Source organism: Ctenopharyngodon idella, chromosome 18 (assembly GCF_019924925.1).
Source record: "Ctenopharyngodon idella isolate HZGC_01 chromosome 18, HZGC01, whole genome shotgun sequence".
NCBI lineage: Eukaryota > Metazoa > Chordata > Actinopteri > Cypriniformes > Xenocyprididae > Ctenopharyngodon > Ctenopharyngodon idella.
The window spans coordinates 13,807,504-13,820,893 of NC_067237.1; the positions used below are offsets into that span (position 1 = coordinate 13,807,504).

The following is a 13,390-nucleotide window of genomic DNA, read 5'->3' on the forward strand; positions in this document are numbered from 1 at the left end:
GGTTAAATGTTTGACCAACCTGCTGGGTAGTTTTATTTAACTCAACTATTGTTTAAAAATTACTATATGACTTGAAAAATTTGTTTAGGTAATTTTAATTTTATTTTAGATAGTGGGTATTTCAGTACGAATTATTAAATTGTGCACTCTTAAAAAAAAAATGCTGGGTTAAAAATAACCCAAGTTGGGTTGAAAATGGACAAACCCAGCGGTTAGGTTGAATGTTTGACCCAACGTGCTGGGTAGTTTTATTTAACTCAATTATTGTTTAAAAATTACAGTATGACTGGATTAAAATGAACCCAAAATAGGTTGGGAATTAAAAATCAGATACATAATTACTAGAGGAAACAATAATATTCAAAATAGTTGAGTTAAATAAAACTACCCAGCAGGTTGAGCAAACATTTAACCCAACTGTTGGGTTAAAACAACCCAATCGCTGTTTTTTTCCATTTTCAACCCAACTTGGGTTGTTTTTAACCCAGCATTTTTTAAAGTGATGAATTAATTTTTATCAGCCTATACTATTCTGTAAATGAGCAATGAATACAACGTGTAAAATGTAAAATAAAACCAATAATTTTAGCTGCAGCTGTGTTAGAGAGAAAATAGCAATACAAAAATTGTTTAGGTATTTTTAATTTTATTTTAGATAGTTAGTATTTCAGTACGAATTATTAAATTGTTGCTATTATATATACCCGCCATTTAAAAGGGTTAAAGGGTTCACAACATGTTGCTTTTATAAAAATTCGCTCCGTGTTTGAGATCTGAACCTTTTAAACGCCGTACAAATGTTGGACTTCTCGCTCCGCCCCGCACGAGCGCCTTCACTCACGCCACCGTGTGATTGGCTGGCCCGGACTTATTATGCAAATGAACCGCGGGTCTATTCAAAAGGCGCGAGCTGACGTCACGAGTCAGAGTGGCAGCTGACACACGGCGAGAGAGACAGATGGAGAAAGTGAAAGAATCCTGAGGAGAAAACGCGCGCGAGACTGAGGGGAGACACATAAAACCGAGAGGGGAGTGTACAGCTGTGATAGAGGGAGAGGAAGAGAAAGAAAGAGAGAGAGGAAGAGTGGATGGTAGAGAGCGGGAGACACAGCGCGCGGGAGGGAGAAAGATGGCCTCGGTCACGGCGGAGAATGGCTTCAGCACCGCGAACAGCTCCGGCAGAATGAACGGACTCAACAGCGCGATTCCCATGAAAGATCACGACGCCATCAAGCTCTTCATCGGGCAGATCCCGCGCAACCTGGAGGAGAAAGACCTCAAGCCGCTGTTCGAGGAGTTCGGCAAGATCTACGAGCTCACGGTGCTCAAGGACCGGTTCACCGGGATGCATAAAGGTCGGACTTTGCTTTCTTTTGGTTCCTCGCACCTCTCCATATAAATGAGTTTCTGTGTGTGTATGTGTGTGTGTGTGTGTGTGTGTGTGTGATCAGCACGTGCAAGTCCGCCCTCTTCTCAACATCCATGTGAACAACATTTATAAGTGCCATCATAGGAAACGTTCTCAGAATGTTCTGACAAGGTTCTTTTAAAGTTATGAACAAACGTTCTTCAGTAACGCTAATAGAACGTTCAATCGTATTATATTATCATATCATATTATATTCATTTATCTGTTCATTAATAACGTTCTTAATACATCATTAATGAAACGTTTCAGTTGGACGTTACTGCTTACTACTTGTTTTCAAACGATCAACAAGTAACGTTCCCATGTTTGTAAAATGATCAACTGGAACGTTCCTTCAATGTTCCTCTAACCTTCGCATAAACAAGAGGAAACGTTTTAAAAACATTTTTTTTTAAAAAAACGTTGAAACAGAGAAATGACGTTTCCATAACTTAAATAATGTTATTTATAAATTGTTCATGAGACGTTTTCGTTGGACGTTCATCTTGTTATCAAACATTCAACAAGTAACGTTCCCATGTTTGTAAAATGATCAACTGGAACGTTCCTTCAATGTTCCTCTAACCTTCGCATAAACAAGAGGAAACGTTTTTTAACATTAAAAAAAAAAAAACGTTGAAACTGAGAAATGACGTTTACATAACTTAATGGGAACTTTATCAAAATGTTATTTATACAATTTTCGTTTTCGTTGGACGTTCATCTAACGTTTTTTAAACGTTACTTAGTACTTGTTATCAAACGTTCAACAAGTGACATTCCCATAACGATAGTAAAATGATCAACTGGAACGTTCCTTCAATGTTCCTCTAACCTTCACATAAACAAGAGAAAACGTTTTTAAAACATTTAAAAAACGTTCTGAAAAATAATGTATCAATAACTTAATGGGAACTTTATCAAAATGTTATTTATACATTGTTCATGAAACGTTTTCGTTGGACATTCATCTAACGTTTTTTAAACGTTACTTACTACTAGTTATCGAACGTTCAACAAGTAACGTTTCCATAATGTTTGTAAAATGATCAACTGGAATGTTCCTTCAATGTTCCTCTAACCTTTGCATAAACAAGAGGAAACATTTTTAAACATTTAAAAAAAAAACGTTGAAACTGAGAAATGACGTTTACATAACTTAAATAATGTTATTTATAAATTGTTCATGAGACGTTTTCGTTGGACGTTCATCTTGTTATCAAACATTCAACAAGAAACGTTCCCATAATGTTTGTAAAATGATCAACTGGAACGTTCCTTCAATGTTCCTCTAACCTTCGCATAAACAAGAGGAAACGTTTTTAAACATTAAAAAAAAAAAAACGTTGAAACTGAGATATGACGTTTCCATAACTTAGTGGGAACTTTATCAAAATGTTATTTATACAATTTTCGTTTTCGTTGGACGTTCATCTAACGTTTTTTAAACGTTACTTAGTACTTGTTATCAAACGTTCAACAAGTGACATTCCCATAACGATAGTAAAATGATCAACTGGAACGTTCCTTCAATGTTCCTCTAACCTTCACATAAACAAGAGAAAACGTTTTTAAAACATTTAAAAAACGTTCTGAAAAATAATGTATCAATAACTTAATGGGAACTTTATCAAAATGTTATTTATACATTGTTCATGAAACGTTTTCGTTGGACATTCATCTAACGTTTTTTAAACGTTACTTACTACTAGTTATCGAACGTTCAACAAGTAACGTTTCCATAATGTTTGTAAAATGATCAACTGGAATGTTCCTTCAATGTTCCTCTAACCTTCGCATAAACAAGAGGAAACATTTTTAAACATTTAAAAAAAAAAACGTTGAAACTGAGAAATGACGTTTCCATAACTTAAATAATGTTATTTATAAATTGTTCATGAGACGTTTTCGTTGGACGTTCATCTTGTTATCAAACATTCAACAAGAAACGTTCCCATAATGTTTGTAAAATGATCAACTGGAACGTTCCTTCAATGTTCCTCTAACCTTCGCATAAACAAGAGAAAACGTTTTTAAAACATTTTTTTTTTAAAACTACATAACTTAATGGGAACTTTATCAAAATGTTATTTATACAATTTTCATTTGTGTTGGACGTTCAGCTAACGTTTTTTAAATGTTACTTACTACTTGTTATCGAACGATCAACAAGAAACGTTCCCATAACGATAGTAAAATGATCAACTGGAATGTTTCTTCAATGTTCCTCTAACCTTCGCATAAACAAGAGAAAACGTTGTAAAAAAATGTTGAACCGTTGAAACTGAGAAACACCAAAATAGGTTGGAAATTAAAGATCAGACACATAACAGTCAGAAGGTGAACAATCATTAATAAGCAATTTAATAAATATTTATTGTTTAATTATTATTCATTAAACATATTAATAAATGTTCATTTATTAAATGTATGATTACATGTTAATTTCCAACATATTTTGGGTTCATTTTAAGCAAGGAATTTAGTAATTTTTAAACAATAATTGAGTTAAATAAAACTACCTAGCACGTCAAACATTTAACCCAACCTCTGGGTCAAAACAACCCAGTGGACTGGGTTTATCCAGTTTCAACCCAACTTGGGTTGTTTTTAACCCAGTGCAGCCTGATGTCATAGAAGAACAGTTAATGAAATATCAAGAGCTTTTTTAATCTCCTAAGAACAGATTGTTATGGTAAAATGATTTATTTAAAGAGCGGAGTGAAGCGTATGTGTTTGTGGATCGGAGCAGCATCAGTGGAACACAAACCTACATGCGAAACCGTTTCAGACATTTTCATGAAGCATGAGCGGTTACAGCAGTTCTGATATATATTCACACTTGAATTTGGGCTTTTGCATGGGAACATTTCTTCTCGACGATGCTGATCGTTTATATCTCTCTCATATTTCTTGTTTGCATTGCACTGGTTTCCTCACATCAAATCACATGTGTTTTACTCTGGATAGTTAAACGATAATCTTTCGGTAGTTTTCGGTTTAAGTGTCCTTGCATAGATTTTTTTCCCTGTGTACTAAATGAAAACTCGAATGTGAAACTCATGAATGAAGAAATAAAAATATGGTTTGCCATGGGCATAACTGACTAAATAATTAAAGAATGTTGTGTTGAAGCATTATTTAATTTCGAATGCATTCATTTAATAATCTGTAGAAAGACCATAAAGCCTGTCTGTATTTACTCATACACAGATGCATTGTGCTCCGTTCTGTATGCACGTTCATATTTTCTTTGTGTTTTTTATTCAGTTCAGTTCTGAGCATCAACATTATATAGACATTATATAATCTACAAGTGCAAAGGCCAAAATATTTCCATTAGGTTCTTATTTAGTCCTTCATAAACTCTCCATCTCCAGCTGCTCTCTCTCTCTCTCTGTAATCACTGTTGTGCAGGTTTTGTGCTGATGTTTCCCAGTGGATCAGACGTGTATCATTAAAGCTGTTAGTTTACATTAATAGACCGGAGGAGGCAGCGGTTACAATAACACAAGCTCTGAGAACATCAGCAGAGACTGGTTAAAGCAGACCTGTGTCTTTGTGCTCCACTAGAACAGGTTTTCATGCTTTATTTTCCTCATATTCTCCATTGTTGCAGCTCCTCTCTTCCCAGTCTGTCAGTAACGCTCTGTTTTGTTCCTGTGAACCTCCTTCTGAAAAGCACACTGTGCTCTGATTGGTCGGCTGGACCAGTGTGTTGTGATTGGTGTTTGGGAAATGTCCCGCCCCTTACCATAACCGCCAGTTTCAACACACTACTAACTAACTCAACCAGGCCCCGCCCCTTTATTCTGCGTATGAATTATTTAAATGAGGAATATTGTGAAGAAAACTCAAGACTGCAATGGAACAAGAAAACACATTTAATGAATTAAAATGCATCAGTAATGTGTTTTTTGGTCTATAAATGGCTCGTTCTAATCGGAGCCTGTGGGATTTGTCGATTCGGTTTGGCCAGCCGTTGGCAGCCGTGCCCTTCACACCTCTCTCAGCATCGGTCCGTGTGCCAGTTTTGGCTCTGAGCGGTTTTGGCCTGCGGGGGGGCAAATCTTCAGGTCTGACGCCAGCTAGATGAGATGCTGTGATTCAACATCCACTTCTGTACAACAGCAGAGTCAGAATACAGTGACCTCAAAAGACTTCACTCGTGGAACAATAGAGCCGTTTACTGCATTGAAGTTTGCATATGTGCTTTTTGTTGAGTATCATATTTGATGCATCAGGCTTTTATGGCTCATATAATATTATAAAGTGAGAATATGGAGGAAAAAACAGCTTAGTTTTATTCAGAGACTCAAACTGAGTGAAAATATGGACAAAAAGTGATGAAATTCTGATGCTTGTAATGGAAATCAATGAGATCTTTATAACAGTATAGCAAATACTGACGTAAAATGCATATAAATATCAATATGATATTTAAACGCTTAGTTTTACGATCAAAGCTCTGTAGTTTTAAAACATATAATGCAATGCAATACAATGATGATTGACAGATGAGCTAATAAACCTTCCTCAAAAGCCTGACGATCATATTTGTAGGGATGCACGATATATATCGGCAACAATATCGGTATCAGCCGATATATGTTCATTTTTAATGTTATCATTATCGGCCCGATAAGAAAATTTGTCCGATATATTAAAGCCGATAAATAATGGAGCTGAGATACTTCAGATGCACACTGTTCGCCATGATGGTTTTGAATTGCTTGAAATATGATTGAAATCACTTCAAAAAGGAAAATACAGTTAAGTACAACATGTGCAGCGCATTTTATAGGCTACATAATAATATAATGAGAAAATTATAATTGTGTGCTTGGGACATGGCTTTTAATGGTGAGACTTTTGCTTTTGTAATCAGGCTCTCAAAAATTACATAAAAATTTGCATTTAGATTTATCGGCCAATATATCGGTTATCGGCTTTCAAATATAAAGAATTATCGGTTATCGGTATCGGCCCAAATTTTCATATCGGTGCATTCCTACATATTTGATACTCATGATTCTTCTAAAAAATGATGTATGGATAATCAAGTAAACCTGAGTTGCTTCAGTTGAAATATTACTAACAATATCAAAGTTATTCTTACATTTACTATAAAAAGAAAATTGGTAAAGATTCACAGCAAAAAGACACGTGAAGCACGAGCTGAAGGAGGATGTTTGTACAATTAAAAGTCCTTTTGCTTGCTATAAAGGTATAAACTATTAATCAGACGACAGAAGGACTGTAGTAGATTGTGTGCAACTGGTTTATCTTCAAAGTTTTGATCGTGTTGATCATTTAGAGGTGTTGGAAATCTGCATATAAAACAGGTATTATATGGTTAAGTTACACTTAAAGGATTAGTTCACTTCAGAATGAAAATTTCCTGATAATTTACTCACCCCCATGTCATCCAAGATGTTCATATCTTTCTATCTTCAGTGGAAAAGAAATGAAGGTTTTTGAGGAAAACATTTCAGGATTTTTCTCCATATAGTGGACTTCACTGGGGTTCAACGGGTTGAATGTCCAAATGTCAGTTTCAGTCACTTCCACCTACGTCACGCGTGACCTTTCCAACGTGATTACGTAATGCGTGGAGCATCACAGAGCAGTGCAAGATGAGCATTTGTGGTTAAAAAGTATATAAATGTTTATTTTTTTTTAGAAAATGAGCGATGGTTTCTCTAGATAAGACTCTTATTCCTCGTCTGGGATCATGTAGAGCTCTTTGAAGCTGCACTGAAACTGACATTTGGACCTTCAACCCGTTGAACCCCAGTGAAGTCCACTATATGGAGAAAAATCCTGGAATGTTTTCCTCAAAAACCTTCATTTCTTTTCCACTGAAGATAGAAAGACATGAACATCTTGGATGACATGGGGGTGAGTAAATTATCAGGACATTTTAATTCTGAAGTGAACTAATCCTTTAAAGAAGTCTGAATATAATTACATAAATCTCAAAGCTATTCAAACCAATTTTGGTGCAATTTTTCTTTACAATAAAGACTTATTGTTGTAAAATGAGATAATGGGATATTTAAGTGTGATTCGTGTGTGTCAGACATACTGACGGATCTGTAGAGATCTGAGTGTGGTGTTCAGGGCAGGACGACGGGCTGTGGTTTGTGTTTTGATGACTTACATAATGTTATTTAACTCGTTCTTGCAGCCGCTGGACTCCTGTATCAGCACTTCATCATTGTCAGTCTGTTTGCATTTAGTTTGTGTTGGAGTTTTATTGTCAGTGTGTGTGTGTGTGTGTGTGTGTGTGATGCTAAGGTCAGCTGCAGTTAGAGATCTCAACAAGACATGAATTGTTTTGTTTCAAACAGAGATCATGATTCTCCCTCGATTCTGAATAGACAACTGAACAAGATAGCATGTAATTTACTCGAGGTTCTGACAAAATATCAATTGCTGCATGTCTGGTGTGTGTTCTGATGGGTCACGGACAGCAGATGAAATAAAACTAACCATATAATCATGCTTGCATTGCAAAACAAGCAGTCCTGTAGCTTGAGCGCTGCGTTTAGGTTCGAATGAATAAAAGTTGTTATTCAAGAGATGTTTATGAGACCAATATACTTGAACTGTAAAGGAGAGCCTGTTGAGTTTTAAAGCATCTCCACTTGACATGCGGTGTACAGTCCTGCGGGTTTGCCCGATGGGTGTCGTGTGTGTGTTCTTGCTCCCTGAGGAGGGCACGTCTGCGGATTCTGCTGGGCGCTGCAGAAATGCCTCTCAGAGGGTCACCGCTGCCACACATGGGGCAAAAAACACATTTGCTTTTGATGTTTAAGCATGTTCAAATCAATTTGCAGTGCCGTTTGGTGGTGGAGGTGTCTGAAAATGCATATGTTGGGTTTTTTCTGCTATTTGTCCAATTAATGTGATTTTGAATATTGCTGTCATTTGCATAACTGTCAGACATGTCTCTCTGTATGATTTTTAATTCTTTATTCTTTTTTTGCATATTTTTAATATTATATTCACAGACTTTTTTCTTCTTATACAGCACTTTTGTTGTTACATAAATTTAAATGTTACATTAACAATTAATGTGACTTTGACTATTGCTTTTATTTGCATAACGGTCAGATATGGAAGCTTGTTTCCGGAATAAAACAGTTTAAAAGATAATTGCGACTTTTTTTCTCGCAATTCTGCCTTTTTTTCCTCGCAATTCTGCCTTTTTTTCCTCGCAATTCTGCCTTTTTTTTCCTCGCAATTCTGAATTTGTTTCTCGTAATTCTGCCTTTTTTCTCGCAATTGACTTTTTTCTCGTAATTGTGACTTTTTTCTTGCAATTCTGACTTTTTTTCTCGTAATTCTGACTGATCTTTTTCTCATAATTCTGGCCTTTTTTCTCACAATTCTGCCTTTTTCTCTCATAATTCTGACTTTTTTCTCGTAATTATGCCCTTTTTTCTCTGAATTCTGCCTTTTTTTCTCATAATTCTGACTTTTTTCTAGTAATTCTGCCTTTTTTTCCCTCACAATTCTGCCTTTTTTTCTTGCAATTCTGTCATTTTTATATTAGGGTAAAACTAATAGAAATTAGTAACGTTATGTTGGTAATGTTAAATCTTGATCTGTATAACATCTCCCATGTCTGGGTTGAATGACGAAGATGTGAACTTGAAAATCTATATGCTAAAAAAAGAAACTAGATGTGTAGATTTTCTGATGAAAATGTCAGTGGTGTTTGCCTGTGCAAACCCAGTCTGATCACTCAGTAATGAAGTGATGAATCTGCTGTCTGTGTGTTTCAGGATGTGCCTTTCTAACGTACTGTGCCAGAGAGTCAGCGCTGAAGGCCCAGAGCGCTCTCCATGAACAAAAGACTCTACCCGGGGTAAGAGCCTGATTATTTTTCATTTCTCTTTCTCTCTCAGCCGGGTCTCGCTCTTTCTCCTGAACTCATAATCAAACTATCACTAATAATGTCAACAAAGCTCTGTTGCTGGATCCGTCTGATTCCTTCATGTTCGTTAATGAGGTTTTTTTGAGGGCGACGTCTGACTTTTGAACACAAGACTTTAAAGAAGCTCATCTCATTTTCTTTGGCTGCGTTCACAAATCTGATTTGCTCTTTTGGATGTGAACAGCAGAAATCACATTGAATCTGATTTTGACAATACAATTTGAATGGGAAGACAATTATACATCATAATTGTGTGCAAAAGATGCGGTGTGAATGTGCTGTAGCGTCTCTCTTTCTGCTTCCTTCCTGTGCGTACGGCACATGTATTATGAATACACTGAGCTGGATGTGAGGATGTATCGCCGCTGTATTCCCAAGGTTCTGCTCTTCCCTGGAGAGTGATCACTGTTCAAACCTGCAGGGAGAAAGTCAGCGTGACAGGAAGAGAAGGGAAGGAAAGACTCACGTCTCTGCACTGGATCGATCATCTGTTTGCAGTCCTGATGAATCTCTTGGGCAATTACCATGTTCAGACCTACGGGAGGAAAAAAAATATGTGACTGTTTAATCAAGCTCCAAAAATTGCTCGCTTTGATATTGTGGGATCTGTGATGTCACACGGGCACACTAGTTAATACATCACGAAAAGTAATGCATCATCACACCATAGGCATTCAGTCAAATAATTTCAAAGAAACACTTACACAAACTGACCAAAAACAACTGAAACACAGGGCTGTAAATACAGGGGTAGAACAAAGAAAAATAAACTAGACACAGATGAACACAATGGCAAACAAATGAGGACATAATAAGAAACTAAGGAAACCGAAACTAAACAGAGAGAAGAAACAGGAACAAATGGTGTGGAAGCTTGTTTCCACCACTAAATAAAAAAAATAAAAAAATGTAATTGTGACTTTTTATCTCACAATTCTGACTTTTTTTTCTTTTGCGAGGTATAAACATACAATTGTGAGTTATGAAGTCAGAATTGCGTGTTATAAACTTGCAATTGTGAGAAAAAATGTCAGTCTTTTTTCCCTTACAACTGGACATTATATCTCGCAATTCTGACTTTAAATCACGCAAGTCTGACTTTATCAAGTCTGACTTTATATCACGCAATTCTGACTTTATAACATGCAATTCTGACATTAACACGCAATTCTGACTTTATCAAGTCTGACTTTATATCATGCAATTCTGACTATATCACGCAATTCTGACTTTATATCTCGCAATTCTGACTTTATATCTCGCAATTCTGACTGTATAACATGCAATTCTGACTATAACTCACAATTCTGACTATATAACATGCGATTCTGACTTTATATCACGCAATTCTGACTTTATAACATGCAATTCTGACTTTATAACTCACAATTCTGACTTTATATCACGCAATTCTGACTTTATAACATGCAATTCTGACTTTATATCACGCAATTCTGACTTTATATCACGCAATTCTGACTTTATATCTCGCAATTCTGACTTTATATCATGCAATTCTGACTTTATATCACACAATTCTGACTTTATCAAGTCTGACTTTATAACTCGCAATTCTGACTTTATATCACGCAATTCTGACTTTATAACTCACAATTTTGACTTTATATCTCGCAATTCTGACTTTATAACTCACAATTCTGACTATATAACATGCAATTCTGACTTTATATCACGCAATTCTGACTTTATATCTCGCAATTCTGACTATATAACATGCAATTCTGACTTTATATCACGCAATTCTGACTTTATAACTCGCAATTCTGACTATATAACACGCAATTCTGACTTTATATCACGCAATTCTGACTTTATATCTCGCAATTCTGACTTTATATCATGCAATTCTGACTTTATATCACACAATTCCGACTTTATCAAGTCTGACTTTATAACTCACAATTTTGACTTTATATCTCGCAATTCTGACTTTATAACTCACAATTCTGACTATATAACATGCAATTCTGACTTTATATCACGCAATTCTGACTTTATAACATGCAATTCTGACTATATAACATGCAATTCTGACTTTATATCACGCAATTCTGACTTTATAACTCACAATTCTGACTATATAACATGCAATTCTGACTTTATATCACGCAATTCTGACTTTATATCTCGCAATTCTGACTATATAACATGCAATTCTGACTTTATATCACGCAATTCTGACTTTATAACTCGCAATTCTGACTATATAACACGCAATTCTGACTTTATATCACGCAATTCTGACTTTATATCTCGCAATTCTGACTTTATATCTCGCAATTCTGACTTTATATCATGCAATTCTGACTTTATATCACACAATTCCGACTTTATCAAGTCTGACTTTATAACTCACAATTTTGACTTTATATCTCGCAATTCTGACTTTATAACTCACAATTCTGACTATATAACATGCAATTCTGACTTTATATCACGCAATTCTGACTTTATAACATGCAATTCTGACTATATAACATGCAATTCTGACTATATAACATGCAATTCTGACTTTATGTCACGCAATTCTGACTTTATATCTCGCAATTCTGACTATATAACATGCAATTCTGACTTTATATCACGCAATTCTGACTTTATATCACGCAATTCTGACTTTATATCTCGCAATTCTGACTTTATCAAGTCTGACTTTATAACTCGCAATTCTGACTTTATATCACGCAATTCTGACTTTATAACTCACAATTGTGAGAAAAAAGTCACAATTACGTTTTTTATTTTTCATTTCATAGTGGAAAAAATCTTTCATAAAATGGAAGCAGAACAGAGTATCAAAATAAAAGTCAACAGAAAGGAACATAAACCTGACAGTACTTCAATAATCATAATTTCATTTACAACTTCAACAAATCATTGTTCATTGTTCATATATTTATGCACTACAGTATATTCCTGTTTGGAGTGTCACAGTCCCTGATCATTGTATAAAAAGTCAACAGTACAAAATCTCATTCTGGAATTACAGGTTTGGGACAACAAGAGGGGGAGTACATCATGAGAAAATCTTCATTTTTGGCAGAAATAGTGTTTCCTGCGTGAGTGTGTGAGACGTTCTGGCGTTCAGGTGAAATCACAGCCGTTATATTTGCTGAATGAGCTGAGAAAAAGTCTGCATAATTCTTCTGCATCTCGCAAACACAAAACAAAATAATGTGCAGCTGTTCACATGCTCCGACGTTTATGTACAGTATTGTGTTTAATTTTAGTCAGACAATATAAAGTTAGAATTTAATGCATAATATGTGCGTAATGTTCCATGACAAATATTTACATTTGTATTGCTGAAGCATTTGAATGTATAAATATACAAACAAAAAAAGTGCATAAGGGAAGAGAAAAAAACAATGCAGTGTAATCAAAAAAGAATGATACAAGGGAAGATGTTAAAGAATACGAGTGAAGTTACAGGTGAAGAAACGCCTCTGATTGGTTGAGTGGATGCTGTAATTAATTTTGTTCAGAGTCACAGGCGCATTAATGCAGTCGACACAGATAAACACATTTTGACAAATCAATGCATACTTGTCTACGGCTGATTTAGTAACCCAACTGACAGGGAAAGTTCTTTCAAAGTTATGAACAAACTTTCCTCCAGTAACATTAATAGATTGTTCGTTCAGTTATCTCTGGTCTTTAATAACATTATTTAGTTTTAGTTGGATGTTCGTCTAACAATTTTTGAATGTTACTACTTGTTTCAGAATGTAACATTTAAAAGTAACGCTCCCGTAATGTTTGTGAAATAGAATGTTCTCTTTACGTTTGCATAACCAAGAAAAACATTCTTAAAACATGCTTTAAACGTTCAGAGAACATTCCGAAAAAACATTTTCAGAACTTAATGGGAACATTAGCAAGACTTTCTTAGAGCATATTTTTGTTAGCTGGGAAGAATCTTCTTCAGGATGTGGGGTTCGTCTCTGCTGGAGTCTCGTATCAGACTGAACACATTAGCGAGCGCGCTCAGAGGTCACGCTGTTCTTTTATCCTCC

General features: G+C 35.5%; 1 protein-coding gene across 9 annotated transcripts in view; it reads left to right on the forward strand.

Moving 5' to 3' along the window:
- The first annotated feature begins 936 nt into the window (after positions 1 to 936).
- The window catches only part of LOC127500066 (CUGBP Elav-like family member 4), a 121,476-nt gene continuing 109,022 nt past the window's right edge, over positions 937 to 13,390 (forward strand). For all 9 annotated transcript variants that reach the window (XR_007926247.1, XM_051870947.1, XM_051870950.1 and 6 more), the window contains exons 1-2: positions 937 to 1,355; positions 9,202 to 9,284. Coding sequence is in view for 8 of the 9 variants with exons in the window: in XM_051870947.1 (XP_051726907.1) it covers positions 1,130 to 1,355; positions 9,202 to 9,284 (309 nt within the window). In the remaining variant the exon portion in view is untranslated. The remainder of the gene's footprint in view (positions 1,356 to 9,201; positions 9,285 to 13,390) is intronic.